This window comes from Eleutherodactylus coqui, chromosome 9, assembly GCF_035609145.1.
Source record: "Eleutherodactylus coqui strain aEleCoq1 chromosome 9, aEleCoq1.hap1, whole genome shotgun sequence".
Taxonomy (NCBI): Eukaryota; Metazoa; Chordata; class Amphibia; order Anura; family Eleutherodactylidae; genus Eleutherodactylus; species Eleutherodactylus coqui.
The window spans coordinates 75844857-75865998 of NC_089845.1; the positions used below are offsets into that span (position 1 = coordinate 75844857).

The 21142-nt window shown below is 46.5% G+C and overlaps 1 protein-coding gene across 5 annotated transcripts in view; it reads right to left on the minus strand.

Moving 5' to 3' along the window:
• The window catches only part of MTCL1 (microtubule crosslinking factor 1), a 142079-nt gene extending 121340 nt beyond the window's left edge, over nt 1–20739 (minus strand). For all 5 annotated transcript variants that reach the window (XM_066579562.1, XM_066579560.1, XM_066579563.1 and 2 more), the window contains exon 1: nt 19749–20739. In XM_066579562.1, the coding sequence (XP_066435659.1) occupies nt 19749–20462 (714 nt within the window). In that variant the 5' untranslated portion in view covers nt 20463–20739. The remainder of the gene's footprint in view (nt 1–19748) is intronic.
• Nucleotides 20740–21142: the final 403 nt, after the last annotated feature.

Sequence of the window (21142 nt, forward strand, 5' to 3'; positions counted from 1 at the left end):
CAGTCTTTTTTTACTGTCATTTTTGTGTTGTTAAATATACACTGGAGGAAATGCGCTGTCTGAATGATCAGTAAATGTAGTAGGAAAATACCGGCTCACCGCGAGCCCGAAATGCACATCAGTCAGGTGACTGGGCACAGGATGGCCAATCCGTTGCGGCAAAGCCGGCATTAGCCAGCGCTGAGACGCGGATTCCCGGGACGCAGTATGTCCATTCTTTTTTTTTTCCCGTTGCGGCCTCTCTCATCTCTATGGAGTTTGTCCAGCAACACGAAGGTGGAGAAAATCCTTTATTGAAGACATTAAAAAATGAACATATATGAAAACCCAACCGAAGAGTAGCAGCAAACCACTCCACTGTTGGCCATGGCATTACAGCTAATTGAATGATGCTTTGCGTTTTTACTGGCTGTTTTTAGGTGACTTTAACTCTCACATTGTTTCTTTTTTTTCGTATGATTAAGCCCATGGAAAAATGCTAGAAAAACACCAGACCCGGAGAATGCTGCGATTTGAAAAAAAATTCCATGGACCCAAAAATGCAACAAAAGTGAGAAAAAAATGCAACAAAAACAAACACACATTGTTTGTAGGGCACTTTACTATTCACCTACATCAAACATCTGAACACAGGTTTTTGTGCCTTAACGGAAACCCTACTATGTCTAAGGGCTAATGCACATGGGCGGATTTTCCGCAGCGTGAATCCGTACGGAATTTCCGCTATTGCACGCAGCCATAAAAGTCAATTAGTTTCCACAGGTTAATACAGACAGGTGGAATTTTATCGCAGAAATTCACACATGTGAAAAAAAATCGCTGCGTGTCAAATTTTAGCGCGGATCACGCATGAGAGAGCTCAATAGATCTCTATGGATGCGATTTTACTCGCAGTACCTCTGTGATGACACTGCGGATGTACGGCGATGTGGTAGGTGGTTGCTACAGAGAACCAGAAAGTAGGCTGTGCGTTTTTTTTTCTTCTTTCCCACGTGTGAAAATCCACGATCAATCGCAACCATTTTTATTTACAATTGCAGTTCTTCCACAGCGTAAATCCACATGAGAAAATCCGTATCGGTCGTATGCATTCGGCCTAAGTTTAAAAATATACCAGCTAGCCTAAAACTCTAAAAACAAACCAAAAAGAACTAAAACTGACGGATCAATCAGTGGATTCTCCATGCTTCTGTTTCAGTTTGTTAAAAATGGATCTATCAAAATGAACGCCTTCATGCCAGTATGCCCCGAAAAACAAAATCTTAGGAATCTCCAAATCTTACTCAGGCTGTTACTACTCAGCCGAGAAAATTGTGCGAGTTCTGTGCGTTTGTGTAACGAACAGCACCTGTGTGATGTATAAATCCATTACTTCTAATGGGTTCATTTTCATGGGTTATCTTCGACTTGTACTGATGGTGCAAGACAGAAAAACTAAAGGTGCAATGTATGGATCTCCCTCTGTTAGTTACAACAGGCGAGAAATCCAACCTAGACAAACATTCGCTTTCGGAAGTTGTTCAGAGTTACCGTAACATTGAAATACTCCTTTTTAGATCTAGAAGTCTGGAGGACGAGAATCGTTGATCTCAGAATGCAACTAATATGACCTTACAAGTAACCAATATCAGCAACCTTAGTTTATATGGCCATCTAACTGCAGCATAAAAGGTCCAACAATAACTGGTCTTAAGAAACAAATGAAGAACACGTGTCAGATGACGATTAACTGCAGGTGGAAGACAGATGGAGGCTCACAGATGGGCTCTTCGCAAAGGAAGTGGACCATAAGAATGAGATGCTAATACATTATCCTTACATTACATTACTGACAACTGTTTACAGGTATCTCAATGAACACTTATAGCATCTCCGTGCTGCCGGACCAGCATGTAGCTTAAACCCCGTCCCCACATGCTAGCCAATGGCCACCGTGGTTGGGTTGGGTCACCGCAGCCTAGCAATGACCATGTCAAAAATAGGCTGCCAGCAGCAATCTGTTTTTCCTAGCGGTACCCCATGGAAGTAAAAGGGTAAATCCAAATTCGTCCTTATGTCAAATGAATCCAGAAAATCCTCTGTGGCTACAACACTAGGCTATAAACCAGTCATTCCCAGTATAGGCAACTAATCACCTTCTTATATGAGAGGGAAATGGGGGTTCAGGTAAAATACTTTATCTGTATCCAGTACTTTCCTACTTTCAATATTCACAGCAGCTACAGCTTCTGGAATAGTAATAAAGAATGCAGAATTTTTCCACCTGGATCAACATTTGGGACAAGAAGTCCTTTCCCAAGTCCATGTGGTCATCAGGCTGAAGACCTGTCATACCGTAAAGGCAGCAGAGCAGTAAGAAGCGCTCGCTCATGTACTCTATTTCTAAGCTTAAAGAGGTCGTCCGGGACATTTCAAAATTCAGCAGCCGACAGGAAAGGGCAGAAAATAATAAAATAGGGAACATTCGCCTGGAAAATCGGACGCCCCCCCAATGACACCGCTCCAGGACTTCTCGAGGTCTCTAGTGTCGTCCTGCAGTGATGACATTGCAACTCTTTATATGTAACACAAGAAGTTAGATAAAGAGAAAGGAGTCCTCCACGCTAATGAGCTCAATTGGAAGTGTGTAATTAGAAGAGAATGACCTGTAATATCCGTCGTCCCACCATCTGGTACAGTGGAGTGAGGTCACAGCATTTATTACAGATTAATAAGGTCTGTGTGATGGCAGTCACAGCTCAGGAACCACAAATTATAAATGGAAATGACGAGCGGCTTTCTATTTCCAGACAGAATGGGAATATTGAATGAAACATATGCATCCACTCCCCTGCTGGAGAATGCATTGGGAATTCCCATCAGCGAGTCTGACAGGGCTCTTATATAGTGCACTGTACATGGTGTCCACCATCCAGTACAGGCGGACAATCACGCCTCTAAGGAACTATTAAGGCTCTATTAGACGGAATGATGAGCCGTCAAAAAAATGTTTAAACAAGCGAAAATGGATGTTAATTGTTCAGTATAAACACGGCCAGCGACTGAACAACGAAGATAATCAATCACTTTTCGTTCCTCATTCATTTTGTGTTGGCTCGATCATAAATCGTTCAGTTTAAACACCGATCGCCCAGTCGTTCTCATTCACTTATAAGGTAAATGTTAAAGACTGAACGATACTACGTATAAACAGGCTGCACGGGCGAACGAGCTTACTGTGACGTCATTTACTCATTCACATGAGGAATCGATTCGTCTAAACGGACCCTTAGACCCCCTTCACACGAGAGCATGAGGATTTGCAAATGAGCGATTTCTTTTGCGCACGCATTACTGTATTTTACTGTGCCTTTTGCGCCCACAAGGCGTGTTCATTTGTGTGCAGCAAACAGACGCACCAATTGGAATTGCAAATTAGTCTAATAAGTTCCAGATGGGGTCTTTCCCCTTCCCCTTGAAATCAATGGGTTCTGTTCACTGTGTGCTACATGTGCAATTACGTTCGCATGAAGCCAGTCTTAGGACCCACTTAGACAACGATTATTGCTCTAAATTCACTCAAAAGACATTTTTGAGCGATAATCGTTGTATGCATTACACGGCAAAATAATTGCTTTAAAAATCGCTCAAACGGTGGTTTGAGTCACAGTTTTGAGCGTTAACTTTGCATAAGTGTGTAAATGAAGGCTCACGCTGTATACAGAAGACAAGCTGGAGCGCTATCTTCTGCATACAGCTGTTAGCTGTATACCAGCTGTGCGTTACGAAAAGATGAGTGCTCCGAGCGGGGTATGCAGAACACAGCTGGAGCACTGTCTTCTGCATACTCCTGCTGTGTTCACGGAGCACTCAGCTGGTATCCAGCTGAGCGCTCCCAGTGGGGTATACAGAACACAGCTGGACTGCTTGTCTTGATCGTCTTTTACTGTGTTCTCCGAGCAGGATACCAGCTGAAACAATAGTATCAGCAGTATCCCACTGAGAACTCAGCCCGCGGCACTGATAAGGCTCATTGTTGTCTTTCAGATTGCTTGAAGACAAAGATGAGCGAATAGTTAACAAAACTGCATGATGTCCGTGCGTTAAGACCCAACGATTCTCGCTCAAAAAGCGGCTTTGAGCGAATTTTAGGCGACAATCGTTGGATCTAAATGGGCCTTTAGACTGGATGCTCATTTACATATGTGCTGCATTGTACATGCACATCTTGAAGAGACTATACAGGGTTCTTAGAACCAGGTAGTAATGCATATGTTATCCATAAAGTGATAGTAGTAAGAACATGGTGCAGGGACACTGGAGGCGATTGTCACTAGCCGTGTCATCACACATGGTGCCAATGAAAAAGGAATTGTCAATCACTGTGTTAAGCCACAGCAGAACACCACATATTGGCACATTTTTGCTACAAGTTTCAGATACAGTCATGGTGGCGATTCCTACTACACCACTACCTGAACATGTGAACGTGACCTTACTGTGGAAGTCTTAATCATAAACCCAGGGTGGCAGACAACCCCCCAGAACATGGGTGGCATTGCTGCACATGACCGAACAGGAGGAGACATTTCGGTGATTTTTACCAATGAGGACATCAGTCGCGGGGGTTCCGTTCGGGGAGCAGGAAAGGGGAATCCCCTGGCCAAACGGGTGGTCTTATGATGAAACCGAACAGCGTCAAATGGACCCCACTGACTATAAAGGGGTCCTTCAGTTTCTGCTCAGCTGCACTTCACTTCTGCATTTCACCGGAAGAAAGAGCGCTGCATGCAGCGCTATTTTTTTCTGTATTTTGTGGCAAATCCACGATGGAACCTCAGAACGAAGGTTTCAGCGCAGATGTGAACCGGGTCTTACCCTGTCTTCACATTAGAAGAAAAGTGGCCAAGGAGCAGAGCTTGTGGCGATGTCTAGTTTGTAAAGACGAGAACGGAGATGGCTGACACAATAGTTGACGGTGACACTCCAGCTTCATATCACAGCATGCGGAGAGACACATATGAAGCTAAGCAGCTGTGACAGCATGGAAATGAATCTCACAAGAAGCATGTAGAACAAGTGACTTGTGCTGGGACATGAAAACGCATTAGCCATTCCAGCGCCTAAAGCACAGCTTAATATCACCCAGCACCAAGCTGGCAGAAGATGCACAATAAAAGCAAGTCCTTGGTGAACTCTCTGCTGCCCAGACATGTGCCAACACAACGCAGGAGAATTACTAACGCTGGCAAGTCAGTTCGAAAACTTTCCAGCATCACATACAGAAGCCGAGGAGGAGCGCTGGAGGCGCTGCGCACAGCAGGCAGGCCCTGCTTTATTATTCCACAGGTCGGAAAATTAAAGATTTGATCTAAAAGTGCTTTTAGATGGAACAATTAACATTAAAAAACTGTTTAAACAAACAAAAGTGACTGATGATTGCCCGGTCTAAACGCAGCCAAAAAAACGGAAGGCGAACGAGAATCAGTCACTTTTTGTCGTTTATTTTATGCAGGCATAAAAACCATTGTTGGCTCATTCGCTCATCAGTCGCTCTAATTCACTAACAGCGAATGTGAAAAACGGAACCATTCTCGTTTGAACGAGCCAACGATGCATTCGCCTAAGCAGGCTGCACGAATGCGCACAAGTCAGCGGTGACGTCACTTGCTTGTATGAAAGAGAATCTGCTTGTGTAGAAGGAGCCTTAAAAGTGGTTGCTGTTCCTATTTTCTATTCCATACACCATGTGATACCGTTATCTGCAGAACAAAACAGAGGTTTGAGCCCCTAAAGGACCAAAGTACTTTCTGAGTTTGCCTCTCTTACGGCTCATGCCCAGTGCAGCAGCAAGGTGTAGTCTGCCCGCTTCATCGCTGCTCCACTAATGCCCCAGGGGTACCAAGCAATCTGCGAAACCCGGAGAAGGAAGCAAGATGTCAATCTAGATGGAAGGGAGGCTTTGAAGACCAGACTGCGTGACTCTACAGGAATCAGCATACAACATGTGCTACATTACAAGCTTATGTTATACATATTGATGAAACAGACAATATATACAGGGGCATCTTCATGAAGCCTTTCCCCAGCGACGTTACACAACTGTGCCGTTTAGGGTCCTCGAATCAAGAGACAGGTTCCCTTTAACCCTTTCCAATCCAATTTGTATTCTGGTTTTCCTAGGGGGCTTTCTCTTTTTCTGTCATTATACAACAGCGCTATATGCTGGCTAAAGCCAGTACTGCATGAGGTGACACATTGGATAGGCTCCGACAGCAGAGAGGCTGGCAATATACAGTAGGAGAACCCCAACGGACGTCTTCCAACATCGGAGCTGTACAGCCTTAAATCATAATCTCTTCAGACATCAGACAGTGGATTGGAAAGGGTTAAATTACAGAGTCTAAAGACTGGAGTTGTAAATTACAGCCTAAGGCCGCCTGCAGACGAGCGGGTCGGATTCGGCAGCGAGAATTCTCGCCGCGGGACCCGACCCGAGCGCCTGCAGAGACGAGCGCGTACTCACCCGTGCCCGGCGGCCCCGGCTCTTTCATGTGCCGGCTGCCGGGCAGTCGGCGTATGCGCAGACCAGAGCCGGCGGCCAGGTGAGTGATGTTTCTGTGCGAGGCTCTGCGAGCCCCGCACAAAAATAGGACATGCCGCGGTTTGTTTGGCGCGCGAGATCTCGCGCAGCCAAACCGCAGCCGTCTGCATAGGAGTGCGTATTGTAATGCACTCCTATGCAGGCTTTCAGTGGCGGAAATCCCGCGGGAAATCCCGCCGCGGGATTTCCGCCCGTGTGCAGGCGGCCTTAGGGCTCCTTCACATGTGTACATGCACAATTGCACATGTTTCAGCACAACGTATTTGCGATGTGAATGAGGGTTTATTGAGCGTGTATCTGCGTATTTTACCACACTTTTGGAGCCTACAGGCATTGCTTTTTTGCGTACTGGACACAACCACGCCCAGATTGAAATGGCCATTTTATTGAATGTGTTCCAGCAGTGTTCTTTTTCTAGTAGAATGGGTGGGAAGAAATCCACATGTCTACATGGAACATATGTGGAACTCCCCCGAGGTGAATGTGTTTTGCGCTACAACCTGTAGGAAAGTTTACGGACCCTTCTTTTTCCACAAGGAAACAATCCCGGTTATTATGTACCTGGACACCACATATATGACCGCAGCCGGGACGGGAAGTGAGCTCAATAGGCGACTACCAAACAGATACGATTGGCCACGGTGACAGTGAATTTCTTCCTTTGGCCTCCACATTCCCTGGACCTTACACCTTTGATTTTTTTCTCCGGGGGAGTGTTATTTGCATTCCCCCATTATCACCCACCATGCATGATCTGCAGCATCACAGAAGCCGTTGCATCAGTCAATCGGGATACACCACATGTATGGCAAGAACTTGACTACAGGTTCCATGTGTGTCCAGTGACAAAGGGGGGTCATACTGAACACCTCCATGTGGAAAACAGTTTTGATGACGTGCAACAAAACTTTTTGAGTTTCTGTTTCTATTGATATCAAATTAATGTATCTGAGTGTCATTAAACGGGAGCTCTAAGTGTTTTAAATTGGAAAGATCATTTGTAACAACCCTGTCTAGGTGTCAGCTTTCACTGTAATCCTGCTTGTGATGATAATGAGACGACTACAGAACAGGAAGTGTCAGATTATTATTAGGCTTAGTGGCCAGAGTGAAAACTGCAAGATTTATTTTTTTAAATATACACAGTGACAGGAAAAAATATATATGTTTAACATAAAAAAAATGATTTAAACAAATAAGTCATATCATGGCTCACTGGTCATGCCAGAGTGAGACCGGGGTAATGTTATTTTGTATGCCCAATGTCACTCTGGCATTTGGCGCGGTCATGAGCACTCCTCCTCTGCTGTGTGGATGGATGGTTCGGCTTGGGATGCATGTGTACAGGCCCATCAATCGGCGCTTGTGTGTACACATTTATTGCAGCTCCTCCTCATTGAGTATGCTGGTTATACTTCTAGTCTGAAGGTTTTCTGGCCTAGTTGGCGGCTCCTGCCCTGTTTCACTGTCAGATAAGTCTGTTTGCCGCTAAGTGTATTTGGGGTGCTGTAACATCTATCGCCTGACTATTGCTATTTCTACATTGATATCTCACCTGCTTTATCATGCGCTTGTTTTACATCTATACAATATCTAATGTTATCTATTGCAAACATTATCCTTGTTTTCCAATAAAAGAGAGTCGCCCCAGGTACCTGACATGGGGTTACCATCATCAGGGCAAGTGCTCCACCTTTAGGTAGGGTCGAATCGCATTAGTAGGTTTGGGTAATACTTCCCATTTCCCCACTTTTGGGTTTCATTATTTTTATTTTATATATATGTGTGTGTTTTCCGCATTAGTAGATTGCGCCTATAACCGTTCTTTGCATCCTAACCAAACGAGGCATTTTGCATCCCACTCAGATCTAACAGGTCATTTTCTTAGAACACATGCCCTTTAATAAAACCTAAGCCAAGCTTAATCTGTAGCCATACAGTAAAAAAGCATTATGATTTGGGGTGGTATAAATAAAGATTCAGTCACTGAAGAGCCCAACACCCCAGTCCAAGCCAATTATAATCTCACATTAGGTCTGCCCCTTCCCCATGTGTTTCACTGTCCCTGTTCTTCCTGTATAAAAGAAAAAAGAATAACTAGCAATATGCCTTTCACAAAGGACTCCTCTTTTGTCTTTTTCTGGAAGCCTGAAATAAAAAAAAAAAGGAGGGCTCGCCCTCCCCATTATCTTTCCCGAATAAAAGACCTAACCAGTCTTTTATTGCTCCACTATCCCCTCCCGGTTTCCTTGGTCACTGGCATAGGGTAGTAGCAGGTGAGGAGCAGATTGGAGGTATTCAGTACTTTTCCAGACAGATGAACTAAACAAAATAAATGTGAAAAACTTAATGAGCAGATATATCATCTAGTTTCTATCAGTCTTCCTGGTTAGCTGGGCAGTAAAATTGGGCTGATTTTTGCTAAATCGGATCAGGTCATCCAAATCTGATTTTTTAGCAAAAATCACCTGGAAATCATTTTTAAAATAGAAGAGGTGTAGGTGTGTTTGTATGAATGTGGTTCAGTTGTTAGCACCATTACCTTTCAGGGCTGGGATCCTAGGTTCACATCCTATACCACATGCATGGACGATGAAAACGCTCATTCAGATATTGTTCTTGGCCAGATTTGAACCCAAGACTCCAGGACTGCAAAGCAGTCAACAACTAGGGCACCACTTTTGACTGTTGTTCTCCAAGGGAAGAAAAGAACAAGAACACATACACCATTCAGATGTCAAACTTAGTTAGATTTGAACCTAGACTCCAGCACTATAAGACAGTAGTGCTAATAACTGAGTACCACACCTGCCCTTTCTGCTCCAAAAGAGAAGAACAGTTGGAATAAAACACAGAGAACATAACAACTCCATCTAGATGTTGCCCTAAAACAGATTTGAACCTAGAACTCCAGCATTGAAGGCAGCAGTGCTAATAACTGAGCCACCACACTTCATCTCCTCCTCCCTAGAATGGAGAAGAATTAAAGAACAAAAATAATAAACAAACATAAAAACTCCATGCAGATGTTGTCCATAAACAGTCATGAACCTAGAACAGCAGCGCTACAAAGCAACAGCGCTAGCTGCTGAGCCACCAAAGTTCTTCTTACTCCTGCTTCTCCAGAGGAGAAAAGTAAGAACTCTCTCCTCCCCCTTGTTCTCATTCACTTTCTTCTTCTCCTCCTCTCTGGAGTAGGGAGAGGAGGTGGAGGAAGAAAGAAGCAGCAGCACGGTAGCTAAGTCATTAGCAGTGTTACCTTGCAGTGCTGGGGTCTTAGGTTGAAATCTGTCCAAAGGACAACATCTGCATGGACTTCTCTCTTTGTGTTTCTCTGCCTCCTCCCCCGAAAAAAAGGAAGACCAAGCCTGGTGGTTCAGTTGTTAGCACTGCTGCCTTGCAAAGTATGGCTCCAGGTACAAATAAAATATTTGGGCACCTTATTCTAAAGATATAGGAGTCAAGTAATTTTTTTTTTTGGTCACATTTGACCATTTAATCCGCCATCAGGAGGCTTGCAAGCTTTACGCCATTACCACATGCCATCGGTGGGGTTTGGTTGAATGCAGTAATGCATGAGTGCTTTTTCAATGCAAGATATACGCACATCCGCAGCTATAAATTCACTATTTGCAAATAAATTGCAAAACTTTTTCCTGCCTAATTCCATATCTTCTTGTCTCATAAACTGTATCTATATTTGACATGAGAAAACAGGAAGAGACCCATCAGTACAAGATAATGGTGGCATAACGAAGTAATGAAGCCTCCGGGGAGGCGAGTACCGTAAATGTGTCCATATGACGTAACCCACTAGAGATCCATTACCTCTACAGAATAATCACCACTGACTACACGGATATCACTACAGACTGTCTGGATGTATGTGCAGGTGTATCAGCCCTTCCTGCAAGCTTTAATATAGCATCTAGCATGAGATATACAGATATATTTATAGAGCTCGGCATTCACGTGTATACAAAATAGGTGACCTAGTTTTTTATCAGACTATAGCCCAACCAGATGTGCAAAGCTGCAGAAAAAGACTCCATCCTAGTGAAGAATGTGGCTCATCTGTTGCTCCGAGAACGCAGAGCGGATGCACACTCTACACGCTAGAAGCCCCCGGCAGTGGTATCCGTGCGTGCCACAGTAAGGGGTTAATCTTTAATTTTAAACACGGAATGAAGCATGACCTAATAAGCTTCCTCCGGCTCCTCTACAGCTTGGTGGGATATGGATATGCCCAATGAGGGGACGCGCTCCGTGGGGACTTCACCCCACCGGTAATGGATTAATCTCTGCCAGAGTGCCCATTATTCTACAACTATGCTTTCAAGTCAACCCCCTGCAAGGGAGTAACCACAAAACATCACACAACAGAAAAGATGCTCTCAAGGGGAATTCTCTCCCGTCTGGACTCAAAGTGGAAATAGAAGGACTAAAATTAACACTTTGTAGGACCAGAAAGAAAAGAACAGTTAAGCTACACAGACAGGGTTTGATTGTTGGAGAATACTTAATAGTCATTCTAGAAGTATAGTAATAACATTATATCATGTATAGTACTGGAAGAGATGCTGATATTAATCAAGAATGGGCTTACTGAATTAAAGGGGTTTTACCATCTTTTAAGGTCATGGAAAAATCACTGGGATAAACCATAACATTCTGATTAGTGGGGGTCGGACCCCGTGGGCGCCCACTGATCCTAAAACACAAAAGGAACAATGGTCACTCTGGCAGTTCTTGGCTATTTTGTAGTATCTTACAAAGCGGATGGTGGGAAGTATCACAAGTTCAGGCGAATGGTAGGAGTCATGGCAGTCAGACCCCCATCAATTAGGAAGTGGTGGTATATTCTGGGACTTTTTACCCCCTTCATTAGGTACAGTAGAGCAATGACCCATATTCCCAGAGTTCAAATTACATCAATGTGAAATCTTCACAAATTCTATAATACGTTGTTTCACTATCCTACTGAAAGTATTTGGACACCCCAGTCTCATGTCTTATTAGCATGTCCCGTGTCCTAAACCATGCTACACAAGATACAGATCCGTGGAGACGTCAGCCATAGTGTGTAACGGGAACTGCCCGCTCTTGGATATATGGGTTATGCCGCTACACACAAGCCATGAGGAATCGCAATGCATCAGAGCGTTGTCATTGACCAATGGAAGAAACTTGGGGTCACAGCCAGAAGTGTTATAGAAGGCTTCACTCCCAATGAAATCAATGGGTGCTATAGCACTTCCAGCTCCACCCTTAATGCAGGACGGAGCCGGTAACTGTCAGCTTGCTACAGTGAGTGTGGGGGCTGAGATCCGGGGATCCTAAGTGATGGACCACCACCAATCAGCTACAGGTAACCTATCCTGAGGAAAAGTCATCAGTACTGAAAGGGGTTAAATGCCTGGAAAAACCCTTAAAATGCTATAGGTATGGGCGAATTTGATTTGCAAAATCCATGCGGGTGATCGGCAGTTCAAGCCGCCCATAGAGAAGCATGGGGCATCCGCACTTCATTTAACACCTGCTGATTTAATTTTAAATGATTTGCATGCGCGGATAAATCGCAGCATGCTCCATTTTTTCGCGGATCATGCACAGAAGTGGCTCCATTTATCTCTATAGGAGCTTAAGGTCCGCAGTGCATTCGCAAATACATTTAAATACATTTGTGGATCCGCTGTGGATTTGAAAGCTAAAATCAGTTAGGGAGGTGGGGTAGCAGATTTTTTCCGCGTGAATGATCCGCAGTGCATCCGCATACATTCACGTGGCGAAAAAACACAATCTGCAATCTCCTGCAAAAAAAAAAAAAAACCGCGTGTGCCGTGGACATGAGGCCTAACCCTGGAATACACCATGGGGGAAAATTCACCTGATCAAATTGTCAAGCTGGTGCGACCAGAGCGCTATTAGTTTAATTTCTTTTAGTACAACAGAACTGTATTGAGCTCTTACATGTATGATGATGTATAACCACATCCAAAAAATAAAGTCATCATCTTCATAACTTTTTTTTATGTCAAAAAGCCGACCGAGTGAACATTTTCCTCGCCTGCCGTCGTATTAATGTCTGTCCATGGAGGTGCAGTATTGCAGGGTTAATGCAGACCATGTGGTTTTTTTTTATAACATTGCAGTCAGATGCAGCTGAATTTATTAAATAAACTATAAACATTAGGGATTTTTTTGTTTGTTTTTTTTTACTTTGGGTGACTTTATTTGGTTCCATAGTATCTGTTTTTTTTTGTTGTTTTTTTAAGCAGCAAGTAGGTTTAGTGTCTTTTTACAAACAGAAAAAAAATAAAGTGTTTCTATATTAAAAGAAAAAAAAAAAACAGGTAAAAATGCATGAAATTTATGTGGTTTCTTAAAAGCCAAGGAAAAATCCACAAAAAAATAAATTAAAATCTGTGTAAAAGAGTTGTATATTTTTCTAAGGCCCCATTCACAGCTGCTTCGGAGGTTCCGTTTTGAACCTCTGGCGTAGATCTGGCCGAATATCACTCACAAAATAGCGCGGCATTTCATCTAGTAAAATGCTGATTGGAATGCCGAGGGCTGGACTACCCTATTATCAGCTCGGGCATCCACGGATATGGGGGTTCTGATTGTCTGGCTCAGAGGATGCCCCAAACAATGGAGATCCCCCAGAGCCTACAGCCGTTATGGGACCCAAGCAGCACTAATCTAGCAGTACTGTAAATAATATAGGCTTCCGTGTGGCTGTAGATGGCTGCCATGGTTCTTCTCCATATCCTGCCCATATGGATAGGAAGAAGTACAAGCAGGACATAGATCCAGTTACCAGGAAACTATTGGGATGTGTGCTGATGAGGTGACTGGGCAGGATAAGTCATTACCATCAAGCTTTTATGTGGTTTGGAAGTAGATGTAACTGTGGTGTCAAAAACTAATACACTTCCACTTCCTAATCCATAAGTCTAAGGGCCTCCCCCCTCCCACTGCAGTAGATGTGCAAAACAATTTACAGAGTTTTCCGGAATATAAATATTAATGGTCCATTGATTGTTAGAACAGCCAAAGGCAAAATCCGCTGCAGAGTCACACCAAAAAATCCATCACATATTGGAAAGTATGGGGCTTGGCGTAAAATCGGCACCGATTCTTATTTATTGATTTATTTTAATTATTCCCACCATGAGTGATTGGGGATTGGTAAAACAATAGTCAGATTGTTGGTGCAAGTCTACACTGAAAATCCACAAGTTCACCACATGTGAAAATGATATTATGGAGGAACTGTCTTGTCCTGTTATGGAGGCAGCAGTGAAATATGCCTCTGTGCAGACCCTTCTGGCAGCGGCTTAACTCCTGCCAGAACATAGTCCAACATAGTCCATCCTTCTTTGACTTCATTCACCCCGGCATCAAAGCTCCATTTACAGCCTCCAGTGCAGATCAAACAAGAGAAAAACAAAAAACGGTCAAAATAAGCGTACTGTGTCATTTTGTGCGGTGAGATGTCATGGGGCAAGATGGACCGCCGATGGGATCTGTTCCATAACGGCCCATGCCTGGCTAAAATTCTGGCTCTGTGCCCTTGATAGAAAAGAATACTCAGACGCAAATGTAAACAGAGCCTTTTTCTCCCCCCCAACCTCTAACATCGGGACACCCCTATGTACATTAGGCTGAGGTCACATGAGCATATTAGAATTGCGTATTACAACTGTATGATATGCAAAAAGTCGCATCCAATCAAATACATTGACTTACACCGTTTCGCTCACACTTGCATGTATGCATCACGTATTACGCAAATGCAGAAAAGAACGCAGCATGTTCTATTTTGCCGTGTATTACACGCAAGAGAGCCCATTGTTCTCTATGGCCGCATAGAGACGGAAATTTAAACAAAAAAGGAAACAAGTCAGAGTGCACATGACAGCATGCGTGAGATATGTCGTCGTGCGTAGTACAAAATCGCCGCGATAGACCAGCTCACCACTGCAAAATGTTGGGCGTGTTGACGAACAATTTGGTCTGTAGTTCTGTCCCACTGACATGTGGCCACCAACGAGAAATCGCTCACCTGTTGGAGGCGCTTGGTCTTCAGCAGATCTAAAAACCAAGCAACTATCAAACCGTGTAAACAAGAGCCATTCAACGCCTGTGTAATGAGAATGGAGGCAGGTGGCCAGAACGATCCCCGGCGCTTCCACTTTCATTCACTTGAATGACTAGCCTTCTGCGTAAAAACACAGGAACGCTAGCCTGACGATAGTCAGCAGGACGGCCTTCGGGCACTTATGTATAGCCCCGTTGACTGTATATGGGTCAGTGTGCAGTGAAGCTCCCTCATGTGAATAAGGCCTAAAGGTGCCCATACACAGACAAAAGACGAAGAAAATGGATGAATTCAACAAAAACGATTACTCAACAAGGGAAATCTAATAATAAAGGATTGCTTTAGCAGACGATCGTCATCGGGAAAGAAGCTGGCCACATCTGAAGATTCTGTCAGACGAGATCTTTTTTTGTACACACAAGATCTTTCCTTGAAAGAACGTTCCCAAAAAGATAGTTTGTCCGTCACTTGGTGTAACAGAACGGCCAGTTTAACCCCTCTGATGGCCAATAAGGATTAAACTGTGTACAACTGCGTCTGCGAAACGATCGTTCACCCGCCGATTGCTCGCTCAATAGTTGTTCAGCTCTCACCCTACTTCTATTTAATGTGTATGGCCACCTTGAGTTTACTCGAAAGCAGTTAGCGCCAAACATTTTTCTAGCCTTGCTTCCTTAGCTAAAAAAAAATTAATAAGCCTAAAAGGCATCACTAATTTTTGCCGCTCTTTGTGTCGTGTTGTAATGCAGCTTTCTGCTCATAGGGAAGGAAACCGAATATGCAGTAAGCACACTTGTATTCTGTCTGTACTTTTCTGCTGTCATGACCAAGTCGTATTTTGCCCATTAGGTCAGGAACTTATGTAGTGTTGGGCCATGTTCATATATGGCAGATTTGTTGTGTTTTGGGTGCTGATTAGTTCTATTAAAGTTGGAAGGGTGAATTTCCAACACAGAATACACCCTACGTACGCATTCACACGAACGTATATCGGCTCGGTTTTCACGCCGAGCCGATATACGTCGTCTCTCTCTGCAGGGGGGAAGGCTGGAAGAGTCGGGAGCAGTGCTCTGAGCTCCCGCCCCCTCTCTGCCTCCTCTCCACCCCTCTGCACTATTTGCAATGGGGAGAGGCAGTGGAGAGGAGGCAGAGAGGGGGCGGGAGCTCAGTTCCTGCTCCTGGCTCTTCCATCCTCCCCCCCCCTGCAGATGAGGACAACGTATATCGGCCCGGCGCAAAAACCAAGACGATATACGTTCATGTGAATCCAGCCTACGGCTGGTGGGATGGGGGCAGGGCTAAGTTCTGAGAATTAGCCCCACCCCTCCCCATTGCAAATAGTGCAGAGGGGCGGAGAGGAGGCAGAGAGGGCGTGGGAGCTCAGTTCCTGCTCCTGGCTCTTTCATCCCCCCCCCCCCCTGCAGATGAGGACGACGTATATTGGCTCGGTGTGAAAACCGAGCCGATATACGTTCGTGTGAATGCACCCTAATAATGGTGTAAATGATAACATCCACCTGAATGTGTCAATATGACCTAACAATATGGCTCACTTGTGTAATAGACCATGCAAGGTCTTCTCCACACATAGACATGTTTGGTGCAGTCTTCCCAATGACTTTCATTATAGTATCTAATATAGCACTCTATCCAGTACCAGCAAAGATCTGAACTTAAAGCAAACTCTTTAGACATGCATTTGCCAAACAGAAACATTTGGGTATGTCTGTTACAAACATATGTATGTCCTGCATATTGTCCACGGAGGACCTGGACAGCTCCTGAAATTCGTTCAGCAGGAAGGACAGTCACCATAAAGAAAAAGCCTCCCCAGATATTAATTGTGAAGAATATAGGACCAACTCACTGCGGATGACATTGCTGGTTGCCTGCAATGAAGTCTATAAAGTTTTATGACCTGCTGAAAGCAAATCAGACTGAAGACTATTACACGACTCACTGCCAGCTTGTCCTTCCTGACCAATGGGAAGAGACAAGGATATGGTTACATCAGGACCAGGGAACCGTGAGGGGCAAACACTGCATTGATGATATATGTAATAAACTATGCCATCTGTGAACAGTTGCCATGTGATAGTGTGTGCTGTCCCAGTACTATGGCGTTTCATCATCTAACCGCTACATTGCATCTGCATCTCCCAGATGTGATGTAATCATTGTGATGTTATTCTATAATGACATCACAGCCCATAGAGCGCTGACCTTACATCTCCGAAATATGGGAGACAAGACACTTTATATGTAAGCTGGTGGGTGACAACGCACCCATGTAATAGCCTATTTAGGAAGTGCAGTTGATAGAGAGATGACGTGATTAGAGATGAGCGAACGTACTCTTTTCAGGTGTTTTTGCACTCGAGCACCGCTTTCTCCGAGTAACTGACTACTCGGACGAAAAGATTCGGGGGGCACCGGGGATGAGCGGGGGGGGGGGGGGGGAGCTTCCCCCTGTTCCCCACTGCTACCCCCCGCTCCACCACGCTGCCCCCCGACACCCTCCGAATCTTTTCGTCCAAGTAGTCAGTTACTCGGAAAAAGCGGTGCTCGAGTGCAAAAACACCCGAACCGAGTACGCTCGCTCATCTCTAGACGTGATACATCCCACCACAACTTTACCAATAAGAGTCAGTACTTCTGCTCACATGATGCCTCAAGAGCGGATTGCAATACAATACGCCCTCAAACAGCACTTGGATGAGATTTCAAGTGGCCACACAGTGGCACAACATCACCCACCAACTATTATGGTGGATGCCAGAAGATAAAGAAAGTTTGTCTCTGTGCCAAATCTGCTCTAGAGGAGTTGTAAACGGTTTTATATTTACAAATAAGTGTCTTACACATGTATACTGAGCATCAGAATTGCAAAATGTTGCAACGCATTTGATATCAGTGCACCAAAAACAGGATGTGAACTCAAGTTTAGGGCTTCTGGAAAGAAGTCAGTTGCAAATCTGGCAGATGAGAATAACCCAGGTGCAGTCTACTAGCGGGCGCTGTGGGACATGCCCATAATCAGATACTACATTGTATCCACTTCACCCATCCTTGTAGCACTGCAGTGACAGGTATCTCCTGCATATCTAACTTCTCATCTGCAGGGGAGGCTCCACTCTCGGCCTCCGTCATGATTTCCAGTAGATTAGTCGGGAAAATAGTGCAACGCATCGCTATTTTTTTCTAAAACTTGACGAACCCCATTATAGGTAATGAGGTCCGTGAGCGCCACTCGGCACAGGACAGGTTTAGGACTACCGGTACTTTCATTGTTCTGCTGCTATAATGGAACAGAAGTGAGAAACACTGATCTGATGAGGCGGAAGGTGCTTTCACACGGGTGGAATCATTCCGCCAGGACATTGTGGTCCTGTGGAAAGTTCTGCACCAATTCTACACGGCTAACATGCGGATTGTGACGCAGAACTGAAAGTGGCTTAAATCTGTCTGGAATTGTGCATCACAATTGACATTTCGTCATGGGGATTCCGCTGTGTCTTGGTGGAATAATTCCGCCTGTGTTCAAGAGCCCATAAAGGGGTTGTCCAAATTTTTTTATATGTCCGTGTTCCTCATAACGAAACATAATGGAAGAGCCTATATCCACCTCTCCTGGCCCCCCGCATGTCCACTCAGCACCGGGTCTCTTTACAAGACGTCATCAGTCACATCTGACTCCGGTCGTATTCTCAGCGTTGCACCCAACATTCTTGTCTGCCATTCACATCAGACCGAACATGGACTCCCCACAAGAATCAGACAAGAACCGGACATGCAGCCATTTTTCAAGCTCGGGCTATAAGGGTACGGGGACAATTTTTTTGTCCAATTTTTAATCCAAAAATTTCACCATTCATTAGAGAAAAAAAATATATATATATTGCAGCGCCTCCAATTCTTGTCTGATTGTTGGACGACATCAGTACAGGTCAAAGAACGGTTGGTGTCCTGCACATCAGACAGAACATGGATGGACGGGATGTCAGTGTGCTGTCCGATCCGAGTTGCACCTGAGAATTTTGGGTGCAACTTTTTAAACGCCCGTGTGCACGTACCCCTCATGTACATAGTGCAAAATTGCAAGTGTGAATGGGTTATTTTCCGGTGTAAGTTCCGTCCATCTCGGAATAGAACAGAACCCCCCCATAAATACAGCGTGCGGCGTATAACAACCGATACAGGTAGGCCCCCACCCCAAGGTGCTGCACACCTACCCCATCGCCCAACAGATACAGGTAGGCCCCCACCCCAAGGTGCTGCACACCTACCCCATCACCCAACCGATACAGGTAGGCCCCCACCCCAAGGTGCTGCACACCTACCCCATCACCCAACCGATACAGGTAGGCCCCCACCCCAAGGTGCTGCACACCTACCCCATCACCCAACCGATACAGGTAGGGCCCCACCCCAAGGTGCTGCACACCTACCCCATCACCCAACCGATACAGGTAGGGCCCCCACCCCAAGGTGCTGCACACCTACCCCATCACCCAACCGATACAGGTAGGGCCCCCACCCCAAGGTGCTGCACACCTACCCCATCACCCAACCGATACAGGTAGGGCCCCCACCCCAAGGTGCTGCACACCTACCCCATCACCCAACCGATACAGGTAGGGCCCCCACCCCAAGGTGCTGCACACCTACCCCATCACCCAACCGATACAGGTAGGGCCCCCACCCCAAGGTGCTGCACACCTACCCCATCACCCAACCAATACAGGTAGGCCCCCACCCCAAGGTGCTGCACACCTACCCCATCACCCAACCGATACAGGTAGGCCCCCACCCCAAGGTGCTGCACACCTACCCCATCACCCAACCGATACAGGTAGGCCCCCACCCCAAGGTGCTGCACACCTACCCCATCGCCCAACCGATACAGGTAGACCCCCACCCCAAGGTGCTGCACACCTACCCCATCGCCCAACCGATACAGGTAGGCCCCCACCCCAAGGTGCTGCACACCTACCCCATCGCCCAACCGATACAGGTAGGCCCCCACCCCAAGGTGCTGCACACCTACCCCATCGCCCTCACCTTGAGATAGTCATTCTCTGAGCGCAGCTCCTCCAGCTCCCTGAGCAGCTCCTCATCTTGTCCGGGCCCCGAGGGGGCAGGGCTCTTACTCGGGGCCCCCCTGTGCCGGGGGCCATCACTTCTAGGTTCCGCAGTCAGCACGATCTCCGGTAAGGTAGCCGCCACCAGCCGCTCGCTGCAGCCGGACTCGTTGTCACTGCTGTGCACAGGTAGGGGGCGCTGCTCGTCCGACAGGGGCTCGGAGGGGCAGTCGGACAGGTCGGAGCTGCTGTCCGTGTGGCTGACCCTGGGCAGCCCGCTGCATGCAGCTGGTGAGGGGGGCTCCAGCCTGTGCCCCCTCTTGCGGCCAGCTGCAGTCAGCGGAGAGGAGGGGGCAGTCTCCTTCCGGCCGCCCGGCTCCGCGGCCCCATGGCTCGGCCTGGATGCCCTCTTGCTGGGCAGCACCGTCTTGGCACTGGCAGGCTTCGCCGGGTTTGGCTTGTCTTTGGCCGGTCCGCTGCGCCTGGACAAGCGGTTGTGGGTGGCCAGCAGCCCGGAGGACTGGTGTCTGACGCCGGGGCTGGGGGACTTGGGGGGCAGCACGGAGGGTTTGGCAGGGGGCGCCCTGGGATGGGAGTCTTTCAGGAAGGGTCTGGCCGGGGAAGGTGCCCTGTTCAGCCGCTTCTTCTCGGCATGGCTCTGCAGCAGCCTGGGCTCGGGGCTGGCCGGCTCCATATGGTGCTGCAGGGAGCCCTCCTGCCCGCCGGCTATCCTGGCTGTGCCGCTACAACAGCGCTACCGCAGCCGAGCTCCGTCCCGGCGCAGCTGCTCATCACTTCTCCTGCGGCGCTCAGCCACCTGCGAGCATCCTAGTGCACGACGGAGCCTCCCAGCGCCGGGGCCGGCCGCACCGCTCAGCACTCACGGACGGGCTCCGCCGCAGCCCACATCCTCGCATCCATCAGCCCTCCGTCCTGACACCTCCTCGCCCCAATGTGCCTGCAAATCTGCAAGCGCTGCTGTCTGTCACCGAGGATGACGTGAGCCAGCGCCCCCGCGCGTCAGCTGCTGGTAGCACAGCTCTGCTGCATACAAGACCCCGACACTATCCTGCATAGAATCCTGATCAGTGCCAGCCCCAGGAGGTTAGATGGCACCCTGTGTTGGTGCCCCCCAGGAGAAAAGAGCAAAATAGTTTGCACTGGTAAGCAGTCTGCCTGTATACTGCTTCTACAGAAAGTAAGATAGCAGCATCTACACACCAGAACAGATTAGTGAATTAATAGGGCACCAGAGCCAAGCTCATTACATCAATATGGCACCAGAGCCAAGCTCATTACATCAATATGGCACCAGAGCCAAGCTCATTATATCAATATGGCACCAGAGCCAAGCTCATTACATCAATATGGCAC